At 46.8% G+C, this 17892-nt stretch overlaps 1 protein-coding gene across 2 annotated transcripts; it reads left to right on the top strand.

Annotated features, from left to right (window-relative positions):
• The first annotated feature begins 810 nt into the window (after positions 1–810).
• LOC119703706 (influenza virus NS1A binding protein) lies at positions 811–17491 on the top strand. 2 transcript variants are annotated; one of them, XM_038143877.1, is made up of 15 exons: positions 811–1075; positions 6627–6858; positions 8083–8209; positions 8517–8686; positions 8774–8849; positions 9554–9727; positions 10106–10231; positions 11592–11699; positions 13782–13908; positions 14430–14654; positions 14732–14853; positions 15010–15136; positions 15217–15348; positions 15484–15657; positions 16080–17491. In XM_038143877.1, the coding sequence occupies exons 3-15, from the start codon at positions 8099–8101 to the stop codon at positions 16331–16333; spliced, it is 1926 nt and encodes a 641-aa protein (XP_037999805.1). In that variant the 5' UTR covers positions 811–1075; positions 6627–6858; positions 8083–8098; the 3' UTR covers positions 16334–17491. The 2 variants fall into 2 exon arrangements, with proteins under 2 accessions (XP_037999805.1, XP_037999806.1); XM_038143878.1 differs by lacking the exon at positions 811–1075 and adding an exon at positions 5819–6171.
• Positions 17492–17892: the final 401 nt, after the last annotated feature.

The raw sequence follows: 17892 nt of genomic DNA, 5'->3' as shown, positions 1-17892 counted from the left end.
GTGGGATGAAGCTGTCATGGCCTTACACAGAGAGCAAGCCCCCAGGGAGAGCTCCCAACATTAAACACGGTCTTTTTTTGGTCAAACAGATATAATGCTTTGAACTACAGCCCAGATTGATGAGAGAGTGTTGCGGCTGAGGGGGAGCCATGGCTGAGGGGGATGATGACTGAGAGGGAGCCATGGCTGAGGGGGAGCAATGACTGAGGAGGAGCATGGCCGAGGGGGCTCATGACTGAGAGGGAGCCATGGCTGAGGGGGTAGTATGGCTGAGGGGGAGCAATGGCCGAAGGGGTAGCATGGCTGAGGGGGCTCATGACTGAGAGGGAGCTATGGCTGAGGGGGAGCAATGGCCGAGGGGATAGCATGGCTGAGGGGGAGCAATGGCTGCGGGGGTAGCATGGCCGAGGGGGAGCATTGGCTGAAGGGGTCAAACGGGTGAGGGAGAGTCGTGGCTCAGGAGGAGTAATGACCGAGAGAGACCTGTAGCTGAGTGCTGACATGGCTATGGGAGAGTCACGACTGAGGGAGTGTCACGGCAGGGAGGATCTCATGGCTGAGGAGGCGTCGTGGCTGAGAAGAACAAGCCAGGTCCGAAAAACAAAGGTTACAGAACCAGTTGTGCTCGTGGCTGAATGCTGCGACCAACACTCACGGCAGCAGCCGGTACGGGCAGCAACGGGCACGGCACCGCTTCCTCCGCCTCAGCCCCGACGGGCACGGCGCCTCTTCCCGCCGGCCCTCAGGCGGAGGGGCCGCGGAGGGCGGGGCGGCCGGACTCGTTTTGCGGCCGAGCGGAGCCGATCGCGGCCGCCCCAGCACCGCCTCCTCCTCTCCCGCCTCCCGGAGGAGGAGGGTTCGGGCGCAGCGCTGTGCGTGTGTCCGCAGCTCGCGTGGCCGCGCTTACCCACTCCGCTCCCGCCTTCCCTCGGCAGCGCCGCGCCCTCCGCTCTCCGCTCCCTCTGTTCCTCCGTTGCTCCTTCCCGGCCAGCCGGGGTTGCGCCTGCGAGTCTTCTTCCCCCGCATTCTGGAGGCTCTCAATATGTTCAGCGCCGTCCGCGCCCAGAGGCACCAGGTACGGCGGGCGGAGGCCGGGCAGGGGCCGTGCGGCCGCGCTTTGTTCGGCGCTGGGCAGCGGGCGGAGGCGGCGGCCCGGGCGGGCGCCCCGCGTTCGGGGAACCGGAGCCTCTGCGGCCCCGCGGCGCTTTTGTGGCTTGTTGGGGGCCCGCTTTCTCGGGCCGCGGAGCTGCCCGCATGGCCTGAAGGGCGTGAGGCCGCTCCCTCCGTGCCGGGGGAGCGGGCGGGCCCCGACGGCCGGGGAGTGCGGTGTAGCCCCCGGCCGGGAATTCCCGGGCTCCCCACGCGTGCGGGTGCGGGGCCAAGGTCAGGCGCTGCCTCTGCCAGCGCCACGCTGCAGCCGCGGAGAGGCATCTTCCTAAACACGGCCCGTGAATGGCGGGAGGTGGAAAAAGAGAATCGCGGGAGTCCTGGACTTGGAAGGAAATAGCCGCTCCGGGATGAGCAACGTGGGCTGATAGCTGTTTGCCAATGTCATGACCCTCCCTGTCATCTCTACCGGTTCTAGGAAGTGGGAGATAATAAAGCCAAAGCAGCGGCTGTCAGCTCGCATTAGTGTTTCTGGGGAAAGCTCATGAGGGTGAATGACCAGAGCAGTTTGGTTTTGGGATTTTTAAGGTTTTTTGGGGAGATGTACAGTATTTTCTGCCTGCATGCACTAATTTCCTGAGCTTTTTAAAATTTTCAGAGGCACTTCAAGGTAGAAAATGCCTTTGCATTGACACTTTTGCTGTTCCTTCACCCAGCATTCCCACAGATAATAAAAGCTGAATTGGCTGTAATTTTATGCAGGGTAGAAAAATACTGACGGTGAGAGGCAAAACATCCGAGTTATTTCTTAAGGAGATGTGTTGTGACAGACTAATGGAAATACAGTCTCATGTCACTCCCTTATTTGTGTGGTTTGTAAAGGGAGGACTTTTTTTTTTCCTGTTTGCAGTGATGGGTGTGTAGACACCACATCTATTCTCTTCAGTCAGAGAGCTAGAAAATGAGAAAGCAAGCAGGATGTGGTGCTTTGATGGTGAGATTGGTTTAATTTTTGAAAGCAGATTTTGCAGCCCCAAGCCTGACTCCTGGAGCGCCGGATGCAACAGTCAGGGAATACTTCCAGTTAGGAAGCTGTGTGTTAGCTGCTGTAATTAAGTCTGATTTTATTTTCATCAGCTTGAGTTCTTAAGGAGCAGGAGATGGTAAAACAGGCAAAAACTGCCCAGAATGGGGGTGGAAGACAAGGAGGACATATAAACAAAACTCAGTGATTTGGTTGTGTGACAGATGTTTGGAAAACTGTGGGAAGTCTGTGTTTAAAGAAAAAAATAAACCCAGGGGGTGGGCAAAGGAGAGGAAAGAACTCAGATTTTAGTAGAGTGAATGTGAGGCAGAAGGTTGAAGAAGAGATGTAGATAAGGACTGTGACAACAACAGCAAAAGCATAAAGTGGGAAAGGAGAGGAAAGGCAGAACCAGTGTGAAAAGGGAACTAATGACCAGAGCTAGGGCTCAGAAGCGTGGGAGGCCAGTCCTGGGAGCCGGTGCTGAATGAGCAGCCGGAGTGTTACAGCTGAGGGGAGTGTTACAGCTGAGGGTTGTCGCTGGAACAGCAGTAACATTGAAGCTTGAAGCCTGCTGCTTATGTATTTTTTAAGTCTGCATGCATAAATGTGTTTGGAAGAGCTCTCTGGGCTTGCTTTCTATAGAGGGCAGTCGAAGCATTGCACCTTCCAGGGCTGCATGTAAGAGATTTTGGAGTATGTCCACGGTACTCTGTCATTCCTCTTCAATTCCTAACCAGTGATAGCAAATATTCCATCTTCCCTCTCCCTGTCCTCACTCTTGGCATGGGAGCTCGACTGAGATGATGTGCAGTGAAATAGAAAAATTTTGTCTACAAGTCATAGTTATCAGTGAGACTAATTCTTTAGTGGAACTCAACTGAGAAGTAAATAAGCAAAACAAAATTGCTGTAAATTCTGAGTCTTACTTTAGATTACTGGTATAAAGAGGTTGGGCCTCTTTAGTGGCGTAAAGTATGTTAATAAATGTCTTGTCTTTGGTGTTTTCCCCAAATGCAGACTCAGACATGCAAAGATGTTGTGTTTTTACCATAAATAAATGCTAATGTATGAAAGAACTGTTTTGAGGACGTTTGGTTTTATATTCTGATACAGATAATGGACTCTGAGCAGACGTAGGTGTGACCTACATTTCTTCTGAGCTGGGCTGTCACAAGCCAGAAAGCTCTGACTAGGTGTTAAATTCAATTTTTGTTTCACAGGTGTCAATCAAGTGTCTGTCATTACATCAGCAAGTATTGATGTTAAAAGTTTATCAAGTATCTCCCCCAAAGTAGTGCTTTACCTGTGAGTTGAAGAAGTAGTACGTTAATTTGACTAAAAGGTTTGTGCAGAATGGGCACAGCAAATACTGCACATGGAAGATGGGCTGTATTAAAGATGAGAGGTAAAAGAGAAGGTCCCTGTGTTGTTAGGTCATGGGCAAGGTGACTCTGCCTCTGAGGCTTGCTGTCTTGGTGGTCACCTGAGACCACAGCTCCTGCAAGAGGCTCTGCAGGGGAGAGGCCTAGGGCAGCACTGTGCCTCAGTATCATTGCTATTTAGCTGGGTTTTCTTAAAGGTACCTTCAAATGGGCCGCAGTGAAATAAAAAAGGAGGGACTCTCCCTTCTGGAAGTCACGATGTGCAGCCAGTTTATCTCTGAGTGCGTGATGAGCTGTGACTTGCTCGCAGTCCAGTGGTGCACCTACATGGCAAAGGAAAATCTCAGTCTGTGCACGACATGAGGCGTTCAGGAAACACAGTTACTACAGCAAGGTTGTGTTTAAAATCCAGCAGCTGGGCAGACAGTTGCGTCCTTACATTCCTGTGTCTGGGAACAGCTGGGGTGCCAGAACACACTGTGTGGATGTTCTGTGACTTCAGGCCTGCTTGAGCCCACTGTGATCAGCTCTTGATCCAAAGGGATCTCCAGCCCCAACACCAGTACCAGTCCTTACTGTTAAAATTACAACAAAAATCCAGAGTTTATGCATTACTCCTTATTTTTTTGCATTATTTTAAAAGTAAGGGAACCGATGCTCTCAAGTAGGAGTTTTCTCCAGTGGAATGTGTTGTCCCCATCTGGGATGATCATTCTGTAGCTTTAATGTGTTTAAAGCAGTGCATTTGGATGGAGCTTGAACAGTCATGGTATCAGAGGCACCAAGCTTTACCTTGCTGACAGTCATCTGGGAACATCCCACTTGGCTTAAAAAAATTAAAAATCTTGGATAATTATTAAAAAAGCCACAGAGTTCTTCATGTGCTGAGCTAAAAGGGAATATAAGCAAGGAGGAGAAGGAAATGACAAAGTGATTTTGATTAAAAAAATAATTAAAGAGTTTGTTTGCAGTACCTGTTTATGACCTTTAATGCAGAATAGGCAGCATTCTTGACTTTGCAGTGAATTTTGGCTGATAGTTTGGGTTGTGTTCTAGCAGCAGTACTCCAAACTAAAATGTGAAAATTTGTGCTATTTAATGCTGTTTTGAGTAATAATATTAGCCATGATACACATAACAGCGTTGAAACTCTGTGGCAGTAATTAAGATGTTCAAATTCCAAAATGTTCGTATTCCTAGATATTCAGATTAGACAATACCATTGGGGACATAAATGCAGCTGCATGGGATTGGTGTCTTGCACAAAGGAGGGTTTTAACAGACAAAGCTTCCATTTCAATCCAGAACTGTACTGGATGACCTTTGGTCTTGAAGGTCCCAAGCAAGTGCTTGTGGCAGAGTTAGAGCATTGGAAATAAAACTGATATGTTACAGCAGAATGTGACAACCCATGCCCAGAGATTTAAACTGAGCAAGGCTGATTGTGGGATTCAGTAAAATTAGTTTGACTAGCTGTCCTGTGACTTGAAATGTTTTGGTTGAGGTGAATTTTTGGGGAAGGTGTGGACATCAGGCTCCTGGGTTCTGTTTTGAGAAGTTCGCTTGCTTTAGAAATTGCAGTGATTATGCCTGTTGTACCGACGGGGAAGTGTTGACTGCCAAATGCCTAATTAAACCATATTTATTAAATAGAGCTTGGTGGCAGCTTCTTAACTTGCCTGTAGGATAACAAGAAGAATATACCTTAATTTATTATTACTTAATCTCACCTTTGTGCGAGATTCCTTTTCTCAGAGAAGCACATTGGCGTTGCAGTGTTTGATGGAAGTTGTGTGCAGGAGTGCTGCTCCTGCAGTGTCCCAGCACTCCAGGCTGCTTTGTTCCCAGCAGATGCTGCTGTGCTCAGGAGCAGGTGTTCCCTTCTCCAGCTTGTGTGGCTTTGCCTGCTCCAGCAGCCAAGCTCAGTGAGTGTTCACCCTGCCTGCACGGTTCTCTGCTGGCTGGAATCTTCTGTGTGCCAGGCAGTGTCCGTGGAGCTGGTACGTGGTGGGATAATGCCCTCTGCTGCTCCCGGGAGTCAGCCTCCTGCTGGAGCCGCTGGGTTGCACCAGGCAGGTACCGCTCCTGCCAAAGTCACCCCTGGGCTGAGCGCTGGCCACGCACCACGGTCACAAGGTTCTCTTCCCTGAAACGGAGGGCACTTGTAGTTTTTGACAAGGAGAAATGAGCTGCGCCTATTTTTAGGAAAGCCAGTTCCGAATGTGGCATTTATTCTGTGGATACAAATATAGTGTTGGAACTGAAGTGATTGATGTTTTCCTGAGGTGGTACCAGGGTCATGGAAAGTTCCAGAGAGAGTGTTCATTGCCTGTTCCCTCCCTGCTGCTGCTCCTCCCCAAAAAATCCTGGCATAAAGAGCCCACCGGCATGTGAATTCTCAGCAAAGCCACCCCAGTCTGCACTGCCAGTGCCGAGCTCAACCAGGACCCAACAGGGTCTGTTCCCAGCGTGGCAGAGAGACCTTTTACCCAAGAAAGCTGTCATACAGATTCCTGACTTTATAAATCTTTCTGGAAGAAGCGGAGACTGGAGACATGCCCAGTCATTTCAGACATGTCCTTAATCCATCTTCAGACAATTTTAGGCATTCGGTAGAAGAAGGCTATAAGTAGATGAGCACAAGAAGAGCCGAAGGTAGGAGGCTTCTTGTAGGTTTTGTTCTTTTATAAAATGGAGTCATTTCTGTTGTGTTACGTGTGAGTTACCTACTTGTGGAAGCAATAATAGGATGAGCTGAAGGGCAGAGTTGGTTAGGGATTGGCTAAAAATGGGATTCAGCTGTTTTAACTTTTTTCCTAAGCACTAATTTAGCCCTTTTCTTGTCTCCGGGGGTATAACGATGATGTGGTTGATCTCTTATTAGGCATGAGGACATATGGGTGTCAATATGGAATTTTTCAGTCTGCTTGCTTTTTGTGGGGAAAAAAAATCCCAAAACCCCCCAAAAAACAACAGCAACAATAAAACAACCCCAACTTGTTTGTGAGGAAAAACTTGTTTGTTTGGGTCAGGACTGTGATCGAGTTTGATGTGAAATACGTGGCAGCACTATTTGTTGTCCTTACTTGATACCTTCTCCTTTATTGCAGGTTATGATGCATGACTATCACAGAAGAAATTCATGTCTATAGCTCATAAGGACTATATTACATCATCTTCAAGCCTGATAGTTTTGGAATCCATATTGCAGCTGCAAACACACGTCTGCTTCTGCATTTCCACAAACATCTTCCCTATCAGGAGATCCTGAAACTCAAGTGCTCTGTTCTAACACAGTGATACCATTGGGCTATTTTAAATTTACAGTCATAGATTTGCTTGGTAAGTTCTACCATTAACTGTGTATACAGTAGTTAATACTTCCATTGAAATTTTGTAAATTTAAGATCTTGGTGTCTTGTCTTTAATAAAACACAACAAATGGATGTTTGTAAGTAAGATTATTGTTTCCAGTTTAGGGTTGAATACTCGCAGTAGTAAGTGAATTTAAAATAGAAGGATTAACACTAGAAGTATTTTGTGGGAGCTTTGGTATTTTCATTACTGATTTTTGCAATCCACTACTTCTGGTTTGGAGTTTTCTTATTTAGTGTGATCTTCAGAATTTTCTTAAATTTGAGATGGAAATAAAAATTGTTGCTGGTAACATTAATAGAATCCCACATTTACTCTGAGATTTGTAAGGTAACTGTACTTCAGTGTATGTTAGCAGCTCAATCTTAGAAATCTGTTTTTTTGTTTTAATTTACTATTTCAAATTCGTTAGGTCATGCAAGGGTAATAGTTTAGTGTTCTTAATTAGCTTCTTATTTGGAAAGTGCTTAACTAAATAAGAATCAATTAAAGGAGCTAAGAAATAGCTTCCAGATTAAAAAAATTAAAGTTTCTTGAAGTTATTTTTCCAGTCTTGGACTGATCTCCCTGTGGTGGTATCTTTGTATATATATGGCTGAGGTCTTCAGAGGAAGTTGTTCTAGCTTTGAAATTACTTAAAATACATGATTATTGTTCAGAATTTATTGAATTCTGTCTGTTTTTTTTGTCATAGTGTTCTTTTATGACTTTCAGCTGCTCTAAAATACTGAGTCATTTCTCATAAAATTAAACAGAAGATGTTTCTCTATCTATTCTATTTCACAAGCTACTTTAAATTCTCAGTTCTTATTTTTCAGTGTGGCTGGGTTTTGTGTCTGCAAAAAAATGCAGCTGGACCAGAATGGTAGGGAGCAGAAAGTGGTGATGAATAATGTTAGCTGGGGATGGATCTACCAAAAAAGATCTGTAGGGAAGGGAATCCGTGTAATCCAGTGGCTCCCAGCTTGCTCCCACACAGCTGGCACAGATTCAGCCTGTGGTTTCGAACCAGTGCTTTTGAAACCCAGTACCTGCTGCAGTGATGTGGGTGCATTAAAAGTTGTGGCCTCAATCCCTGAAAATCATTACTCCATTAACGCCCCCTGCGTGTTTGTTTGCAAACAGTGTTGCTAGTAGTGCTGCACTGAAGCAAAATGCCGTGTGTGTAACCTTTGCCCATTGCCCGTGCAGCCAGACCAACACCAAAATGATTCCCAACGGATATTTGATGTTTGAGGATGAGAACTTCATCGAGTCGTCTGTTGCCAAACTCAACGCCTTACGGAAGAGCGGTCAGTTCTGCGACGTCCGCCTCCAGGTACCTGTGCCCTGCCCAGTGGGGTGCCTGGGGGGACGTGGCACTTACGCCACCTGAAGCTGTAGCCTCACAGACTGGGAGATGTGAGATTTTAGAAGCCCATTGTTCTGAAAAACACATACTAAAAAAAACCCGAATGGGATGCACTCGGAGAGAAGCGATCCCAGCTTTCAGCTGGAGACTGTTGATTTGAAAAATTGATTTGAACTGTGGCACTCGCCTGAGTAGGCCTTCATATTGTGAAAACGCAAAGGTAATTACAAAAAATCCTCACCACATGGGCTTCTTGTTTGTGTTTGACATAAAGGTGTGTGGACATGAGATGCTGGCGCACCGAGCCGTGCTGGCATGCTGCAGTCCCTACCTGTTTGAAATCTTCAACACTGACAGCGACTGTCATGGAGTTTCCCATGTGAAATTTGATGATCTCAACCCAGAAGCTGTTGAAGTTCTGTTGAATTATGCCTATACTGCTCAGTAAGTCATTCTCACAGTAACTAGAGAGAGGATAGACTTTGATTTGAAAAATCAGAATAATAAGAGGTAAATTTCTCTCTTTCATAGGTTAAAAGCGGATAAAGAACTGGTGAAAGATGTGTACTCTGCAGCAAAGAAGTTGAAAATGGAGAGGGTTAAGCAGGTATGGTTCTCAGCTCTTCTGGAAGTCCATTCTGCCTTCCCAGACTGACAGCATTGCACCTTTTGGTGTTAGTGAGCCAAAACCTAATGCTTCTGTGGAAGAAGTGCTCAGCACAAAGCTGCTGTAGGTGTTCCTATTTTGGAACCAGCTGGATGTGTTGATTCCACTAGAACTGTCTAGGTGCCAGGGTATTCCCTGAAGTTACGTTTTGTATTTGTGCATCTATGTAGGAAAAACAGCTTTAAATCTTGGCTGATTCCTTACCTCAGGTCTGTGGCAGCCGTGCTGTACTTGGTTGAGTTGGTAGTGTGAACAAACCTGTATATCTGTCAGAAAAGGAGTAATTCACACATCCTAAACATAAATTTGGTAGTGCTTGACTGTGGAAATACCCTCAGCTGCAGATAGGGGTACTCTTAAAAAGGGAATTGGGATTATTAGTCACCTGACTGAGAAGCAGTTTTGAATAGGTGTTCAGTAGAAAAGCATGGGGTCAGTGCAGATGTCAGTAGCTTCCAAATGTGTCTGACTTTTTCATCTAAGATGTGCACATCCCTGTGGAAGGCAACATTCACTGGCATGGGGATGACAGCAGAGTCATTACTCTGCAGTTAGAAAACTCTGCTGCTGTATGTTGGGACAGATAATTTCAGTGTATAAAAACTGTCTGCTTGTACACTAAGCTGCAGCTCTTCTGTTGCCAGGTTTGTGGTGACTATTTGCTCTCCAAGATGGACGTGCAGAGCTGCATCTCGTACCGGAATTTCGCCAGCTGCATGGGAGACTCCCGGCTGTTGAACAAGATCGATGGCTACATTCAGGAACACCTTGTAGAGATTTCAGAACAGGAGGAATTTCTCAAGCTCCCACGGTTAAAGGTTAGCTTAAGTTTGTAGAATTCCTTCTGGTACAGGATTTCCAAAAAGCAACCTGAGGAGCAACTAGGATTCCTTTCCCTTTTGAGGGCAGGAAAGCTTGGTGTACTGACTGCTGCCAGTAATGTGACAATTTTGGATCTGAGTCCTAATCTTAGTGCTGTGAACCTTAACTGTAGAGAACTCGTGCTGTCACCCTTTCCAGGTGTAAAAGGTGATTGCATTTAAATGTGCTTCCTAGTTCCTTAGGCTGAAAGCTCCTTGTGGTGTTTTCTGGCTCTGTGGTAAAGAGAGAGTTGTGCTCACTTTGTAATGTACAGCATGCCACAGGGAGAGAGTGAATTCCTAGAGAGTAAATAATATTTTCTTTTCTCCCTCAAGCTTGAAATAATGCTGGAAGACAATGTTGGCCTACCCAGCAATGGCAAATTGTACACAAAGGTAATCAACTGGGTACAGCGCAGCATCTGGGAGAACGGAGGCAGCCTGGAAGATCTAATGGAAGAGGTTAGTCTTTAAGAAAATGGGATTTTGGGATTAATCATTTAAAAAACCCCAAAAAAAGCCAATATGAAGGATGATCCCCTTTTTTTTTTTCTTTTTTTTTTTTCCCTTCACTTTTTTAACTGACCCTAAAGAATTTAAATTTTGCTGTAGGTACCCCTAAGCTGAGAAACTGGGGGGGTGTTCAGGTGAGCTGAATGCACTGTTCAGTCTGGTCTTCACTTTCCTTTTTGCTCCCTGTTGCTGTATAGTAGCCTGAGAGTGGCCTGTATCTGCTTTAGTTTGGGGAGGTGGTACTGAGACTTGCCATAGATTGGTGATGTTTTCCTTTGCAGGTTTTGCTTGTAAATGCACAGTAGGTAAAAGCTTCTAATGGTTGTTCCTCCCCGTTGGTTTATCTCCCCATAGGTTTATTAACAAAACTAGGATACCAAGGCTGAAGAACCAAGAAGAGCCTCAAGTGTATTGACACGTACAGAAGCAGCAGTCCTGCCCCAGTGCTCCTAAGAAAATCCGCTGTGGGCAGAGAACGATCATGATGATTTAATGGTGTTTACTTACTCCTTTACAGGATGCATTATTTTGAAACTTGTGTGTTGTTAAATGGCTTTTCTCATGAATACTAATGGTAGATGTAGCCTGGGCAGTGTTTAATGGCAAAATTAGCGGGGAGATAAAAATTTTAATTGGCTCCAGCAAACGGACTTTACCAAATCTTGTGACATTTTTCAAAATCTGCTATTACAAGCACAAAAGATCCCCAGAAACACTTGTCTAGGCAAAAGTACATGTTGATGCTCTCGTATAATCTCAAGTGTATATTTCCTCTTGGAGAAACTAATTTAAAACATCATGTTGAAATTAAGATGCATTTCATTGAAACAGCTGCATCTGGTTTCAGTGGTGGACAACAGTTTCTTCCAGAACTTAAATTTGTGTTGTCTTCCCTCATTCCCATGCCTTTCTTTTAGAGTCTGTTGGCTTCTCTTGGCCTTTTTTGATGGAGATAAATATGTGTATTTTTCATAGCAGAAAACTTGTGTGCAGGAATAAGGAAAATGCTTGCATGAGACTGTGAATTTGTGTAACTCTGCAAATTAATGTGCCTTTTGCTTGTCTAATGTTTCTGTGCTGGGAAAACAGCAGAAGCCCATGGAAAACGAAGATTTCTCTCAAGCTGAGAAAGTAAGGAACCTTCACTCCCTATTTGAAGATAGCCACCATGACATCTGCTTCCTTTTAGTTTTGCCACTGTGCGAGCTTGAGATGAGCTGACGAGCAGTGTGGTGCCTGGGGTAATGTGCCTGTAGCTGAGGAGCACAGAGACAGCAGCCACATGGGTGTTCTGTTGTTGTTTTTGCAGGTGCAAACGCTGTACTACTCAGCTGATCACAAGCTGCTTGATGGAAATCTGCTAGATGGACAGGCTGAGGTGTATGGCAGTGATGATGACCACATTCAGTTTGTGCAGGTACCAATTGCAGACAGTCTCAGGTAACCCCAGGTAGACTGGAGCAGTTTACAGCACGCCTGAAGTCCTGTGTTCCGCTGGCAGAGAAGGCAGCAGGTGCTGTAGTGGAGAAATGCACCAGGAGAAGGTGTCTGGCTGGGAGCTGCTGCAGGCCATGATGTGCTCTCAGCTTCTGTCTCTTTGGCAGGCTGGGCTCACTCTCAGCCTTTGCACAACAGAGTGCCCTAATTCTGACTTCAAAATCAATCCTGGCTGTTAGAAGAAAGAAGAGGCAGACAAGCACTCAGCTGTAGGAAGTCAGCTGAGACCTTGTAGAGTTCCCAGAGACTGTAGAAAACACGGACTGCTTGCTTGCAGTGGGGAATGTGTCTGGAAAATTTGGGCCCAGAAAGATTCCAGATCCAAGTTCTAATCCTTCAGCTGCCAGCGTCCGCTTCTTTTGTTCAGCTGCACTGGTGGTGTAGCTGCCAAATCTCTCTGATGCTTTGACTGAGTGCAAATCACTCCTGTGCTTTTTCAGAGGTCTTTTTTTGAGAGGTCTTTTTTTATAGTTTTATTTTTTATTTCTTACCAGGTGTAATCCTTCTGAACTCCAGAAAAACCACATGGCTTAGTACAAATGCAGGCTAAGATAGAAAGAGTAAAAAAGGACTAACAGCTGTAATTTACCAGTGGCTTTATACAAATGAACTTGATTTAAATTTATGAATTTGAAGCAAATACATTGTAATATGACAGTGAAACGTGTTAGTACAAAAAGTTTCCTTCATGAAATTCTTAGCTAATGTGTAAAACACTGTCCATCCCAGAGTGTGGATTTTAGAAGTGAAATGAGAGGAAAAGGAAAAGCCAGCTAATTTTCCAGTTTGATTAATTGTTTTTAGAAAGCCTTCACAGGGTTCTCCACCTCTGGATACCACTTGTAATGCTTAGAAGCAGAGAGGTGAATGTTAAGTTCATTTTCAGAACAAGACCAGGACTTCACAACGTTTTTCCATAAATCCTTCCTAATAAGAAAAATCACCACCTTCAAACATCCTTAACACTTGAGGGAACTAACACTAAAAATGCCCTAGATGCCAGTCCTGGAAAAATTGTAACTTTTACGTTTTTAAATTACAAAACTTAGTATTTTCTGTTGCTGTTGAGGCAATTTAAAGATAAGAGCTTAAGTGGTTAATTGGATGAAGGTTCAGAAATTAAAAAAATGCTCTCTACAAATGCACTGCTTGTCACGGTGAGCTGAGCTTAGCAATCCAGCTCCTCTGTGTGAGGTTATCTGAGTTAGGTGATGTGTTTCTGAGTCTTGTGACAGTTTCCATGGTGATCAGGCTCCAGGGAACTGTGCAGGCATCGCAGACTTGGGACTGTGGTCATAAACTCTGCTGCTGAACAGAACAGACAGCATGGTAACTTCCTGTGCTTCAGTAAGAGCCTCAATAACCCAGCCAACTGTGCTGAAACTGGCAATTTGAGTTTTTTCTTAATAGAGTAAAATAATGTAAGCTACAGTATAAATTTAATTTGAGATGAAAGGAAAGCAGAAATCTTTTGTTGTGTCGTTAGTGGAAGTATCAAGGGAGTAAAATCCAAGAAGCAGCTAATCTGAGCACAGAGGGGAACTGAGGTGAAATTAGTTTGTCTTCAGGGAATGAAGAGAATAGTTTATTCACTTCCAAACAGCATTATATAATTAACTCAAGTTCCAGAAGCAGAGCTTGGGAGTGAGGCTCCTATGTGGTAGCTCAGTTCTCTTCAGCTGCGTGTAGCTCTTTCCTTATATTTGTAAATCCTGCTAGAAATGCTCACTCACTTCAGGGATTTGCAGTCCAACCCCAGCAGTATAAAGCTGCAGTCACAGGATGAAGTGAGTTCCAGGAGAAAAGTGTAGGGTGCTTTTTGGTCACTGTTGCTGGGCAAGGCAAGATGTTCTGCTGAAAATATAGGTGTGCTATAAATGCTGCTCTGCGGAGGTGGTAGACGAGCGTGCTCTGGAGTAGCTACGCAGTATCTCAGAGAAGCAGAGGTAGAAGGAGCTGTAGTCTCTGGCTAGGTTTCTGTAGCTGCCTTTTGATTTTGCAGAAGAGGCCACCACGTGAGAATGATCACAAGCAGATCAGTAGCAGCTCCTCTGGAAGTCTTTCTCCAAATGCTACTGTTCAGAGTCCTAAACACGAGTGGAAAATCATTGCTTCAGAGAAGACTTCGAGTGAGTAACAGGGGCAGGGGTTGTCTAACAGATATGTCTCGTCTCGGGTACCTGCCACCTTCTGCTCCCTCGGGATTTCCTTCACATCTCTGAGGAATGCTGAGGTGTTTCTTCTTACTGATGATACAAGTCAAGTAATTTGTAGGGTGCTTCTGATGTACCTGGGCCAAACAGGGATGACATACATTTCAGTTGCTCATCAACTAAATCCATGGTATTGTCATCATTTTCCCAGAAAATAAGGAGACAGGCAGTCCATAGTTAATTAACAGAGCTGTTTGCTCGGTGCGTGCAAGGAGACTCCCAGCACACATTTAAGTTGCTGTCGTATGTCCTTTGAGCACTCTTTTAGTATCTAAAGCATAGCTGTCGATAACTAACACTTTTGGAACCAGTAACCTGAAAAAAATGAAGTTGCCGTGCTGCCAAGGGGAGCGGCACAAGCAGCAGAGCCCATTTGGCATCCAGCTCAGTCCCCCTTGACGTGGCACCCTGCTCACGGTGGTGTGCTGTCCCCGCAGGTAACACGTACCTGTGCCTGGCCGTGCTGGACGGGGTGCTGTGTGTCATCTTCCTGCACGGCCGCAACAGCCCCCAGAGCTCCCCCTCGAGCACCCCGCGGCTGCTCAAGAGCCTGAGCTTTGAGCTGCAGCCCAGCGACCTCATCGAGAAGCCCATGTCCCCCATGCAGTACGCGCGCTCGGGGCTGGGCACGGCCGAGCTGAACGGCAGGCTCATCGCTGCGGGTGAGCCGGGGCAGGGGTGCCGGGCTGGGGCTGGGCTGGTGCCTCTGAACGCGGGGCCAGTAACCTCTCGCTCGCAGGGGGCTACAACAGGGAGGAGTGCCTGCGCACCGTGGAGTGCTACGACCCCGAGAAGGACACCTGGACGTTCATCGCACCCATGAGGACGCCGAGGGCCCGGTTCCAGATGGCGGTGCTGATGGTGTGTGGGGTGGGGAGCGAGCCTGTGGGACCCCGCCTGGGCTGAGCTGAACAGGATGGCTCTAGAAGTTGTTTCTGTGTAGTTCCATGGTTACCCAAGTGCTCACGAGCTGACTGGTGTGCTGAGAGGTGACGGGTGTTGGTTTGTTCCTCTCAGGGGCAGCTGTACGTCGTGGGTGGGTCAAACGGCCACTCGGATGATCTGAGCTGTGGAGAGATGTACGAGCCCGAGATTGATGACTGGACCCCTGTTCCCGAGCTGCGGACCAACCGCTGCAACGCAGGTGAGGCCTCTGCAGCGCCCAGCTGGGGGGGGGACGCTCAGCCAGTTCTTACTCACTTGCCATTCTTTCTGTATCAACAGGAGTGTGTGCCCTGAACGGAAAGCTGTACATTGTGGGTGGTTCTGATCCCTATGGCCAGAAAGGACTGAAGAACTGTGATGTGTTTGATCCCATAACAAAGGCTTGGACGAGCTGTGCTCCCCTTAACATCCGTAAGTGTGTTGGGGAGCTGGGCAGGGATGGGGGAAAAAGAGCAACTGCAGAACTGCACCGAACCAGAAACTACACCAAAGCAAAGCCCCTTGGGGTCGCTGGTGCTGGTGGCTGACTGCTGGCTTTGGTTGCAGGGAGGCACCAGTCGGCTGTGTGTGAGCTGGGGGGGTACCTGTACATCATCGGCGGGGCCGAGTCGTGGAACTGCCTCAACAGCGTGGAGCGCTACAACCCCGAGAACAACACCTGGACCCTGATGGCGCCCATGAACGTGGCACGGCGCGGCGCCGGCGTGGCTGTCCGTGACGGTAGGGCTGGGGCTGCTGCCTCGGGGCCTTTCACGTTTGCTCTGATGCGAGTAGAATACAAAGCCGTGCTCCTTTCTGGGCAGGAAACAATGCAGTAGGAGCCTGGTTAAATGCCCAGTTTTAATTAAAAAGTAAAAACCTCTTGGTTGTGGGGCATTCACCACACCTCTTCTGAAAGTGTCACTGTGCAGCTTCTAGAGCTGCACTTGTTTGAATTTGGACTTTGCTCTTACTGTGAATCAAATTCCTGTCAGCTGTCCTGGGCAGGAGACCCAAAGCAGATTGCTCCTGTAAGTGCAGACCTTGACCAGGCCAAGGTCTGCGACATCACCTGGGTCCCCTGGGGCTTCGTTGATCCTCCTGGTGGGAGCACAGGGCCAGCTGGAGCTGAGCAGTGAGCGTGGCTCCCTTTCCTCACACAGGCAAGCTGTTTGTGGCCGGAGGATTTGACGGCACGCACGCGGTGAACTGTGTGGAGATGTACGACCCTGCCAGGAACGAGTGGAAGATGATGGGCAGCATGACCACGCCCAGGAGCAACGCCGGCATCACCACCGTGGCCAACACCATTTATGCAGTGGGGGGCTTTGATGGCAACGAGTTCCTGAACACACTTGAGGTCTACAATCCAGAGTCAAACGAGTGGAGCCCCTACACCAAAATTTACAAGTTTTAAGTGAATTAAATTCCCTTTTCAAACTAACAGGCTTAGTGATGTAATTGTGTTTCAGTTAGAGGTACACCTGTGAATAGGGGTGGGGAGGGCGTAGATGTTGCCAACAGCAACACAGAGCTTTTGCATATTGCATATTAACGTGCTGTATATATTTGTTTTGGAAAAAATACTGAGATGAAGGGTTTTTTTGTGTATTTTAGAACTTTAAAGGTTTTGGTTTTGTTTTAAGATTTTGACGATAATGCAAGAGAAACTAGACTGGGCATATCATTTCAGGAGCTTCCCCCAGTATTTGTCACTTTGCACATTGGATGACTTCTTGGAGGTGTGTTCTTGGGGCAGGAAGGGTAAAATTTGTGGGGGATAATGTTTTTTTCTTTCATCAGGCCTTGGTTTCCTTCAGTAACTGGAACAATCTGTAACAAGAAGCCTTATTTAAATAGATATAATGGCTATTTTTTTTATTAAAAAAAGCTGACATGCCTCTGCTAATACCTTATCTTTTACAATTGCCTTTTTATAACAGTTTTTATATACTCAGCAGAGTATTTTGTCTGTTGAAATGCAAATGGCAGATCAATGATTATTGAAACAAAGAGATAGCCTTGGAGTTTCTAGAGCCCGAGTGGGACAGTGGATTGCCCCCACAGGTGAGCTGCTGCCTCTGCTGCAATAGTGTGAGTTAGTCTGCACCACCTTCCTTAGTGCTGCATAGGGTTTCTGGACATGACACACCCAGACTTTCTAGGGTGGGAAAAGGATTCTGGCTCCAAGTGCTTTGAGGAGAATGCAGAGCATGCTTTCTGTACAGCAGTTTTGTTACTCTGGGTGAGCTGATCTTTGTACAACAGTTTGGGGAGGGGGGGTTCTCATGGGTTTTAAACTCTTGCCAGCTGGCAGAGAACATGTGTTGTAGTACCTGTCTTAAGTTTATTTTTCTAATATTACCAGCTGGAAGTGTGATAGAACACAAATAACTTGATTTTGTATGTGCTCATAGTCCTGTTTTAGTTCACTTTCTCTGTTCCTATGGATCAAACATCGGGGTGGGATGACTTGGTGTCTAATGTGTAGTGCTGCACATCTAACTCTGGGTGCCAAAACTAGCACTGACTGCTTGCTGCTGCTGCAAACACATTAAAGGTACCTTTTGGGAAATCCTTGCACCACAGGCGTGTCCTGACCTGGCTGTGTGTCCTTTTCTTCAAGGAGGCGGTGTCCAAAGAGATACAAAAAGTGACATTTCAGATGGGTGTAGGCACAGGACAGGGGCTGGAGTGTGCCACGTCCCTCATGCCTGCAATGGAGAGTCTGGCTTGCTGCTCGAGGGACTTGGAGCACCACAGCCCCTGGGCTGTGTCTGGGCTGGGGCTTTCCCTGCCCAGGGGCTGTGGACAGAAACCTCTCTGCAGGCTGGGTGGTGCCCCACAGGGCTGGGGGGCAGGGGCCACACAACCTTGTAAATGCATAAGAGGGGTGCAAAGCTGCAGCTGCAGCTGCTCCTTCACCTGGGCAGCTTTAGGCATGAGCCACACAGCTGCTAGGCCAGGTCCTGTGCA

This window comes from Motacilla alba, chromosome 8 (genome assembly GCF_015832195.1).
Source record: "Motacilla alba alba isolate MOTALB_02 chromosome 8, Motacilla_alba_V1.0_pri, whole genome shotgun sequence".
NCBI classification, from domain to species: Eukaryota; Metazoa; Chordata; class Aves; order Passeriformes; family Motacillidae; genus Motacilla; species Motacilla alba.
The sequence above is the reverse complement of the archived record's forward strand: the minus strand, read 5'-3'. Positions and strand labels throughout refer to the sequence as shown.

Excerpts from the sequence above, each read along its gene's own strand:
- LOC119703706 (XM_038143877.1), top strand. The coding sequence starts at position 8,099 with ATGATTCCCAACGGATATTTGATGTTTGAGGATGAGAACTTCATCGAG. Across the intron at positions 8,687-8,773 it reads AATTATGCCTATACTGCTCA|GTTAAAAGCGGATAAAGAAC; the intron begins GTAAGTCATTCT and ends TCTCTTTCATAG. Across the intron at positions 13,909-14,429 it reads TGCTTCAGAGAAGACTTCGA|GTAACACGTACCTGTGCCTG; the intron begins GTGAGTAACAGG and ends CTGTCCCCGCAG.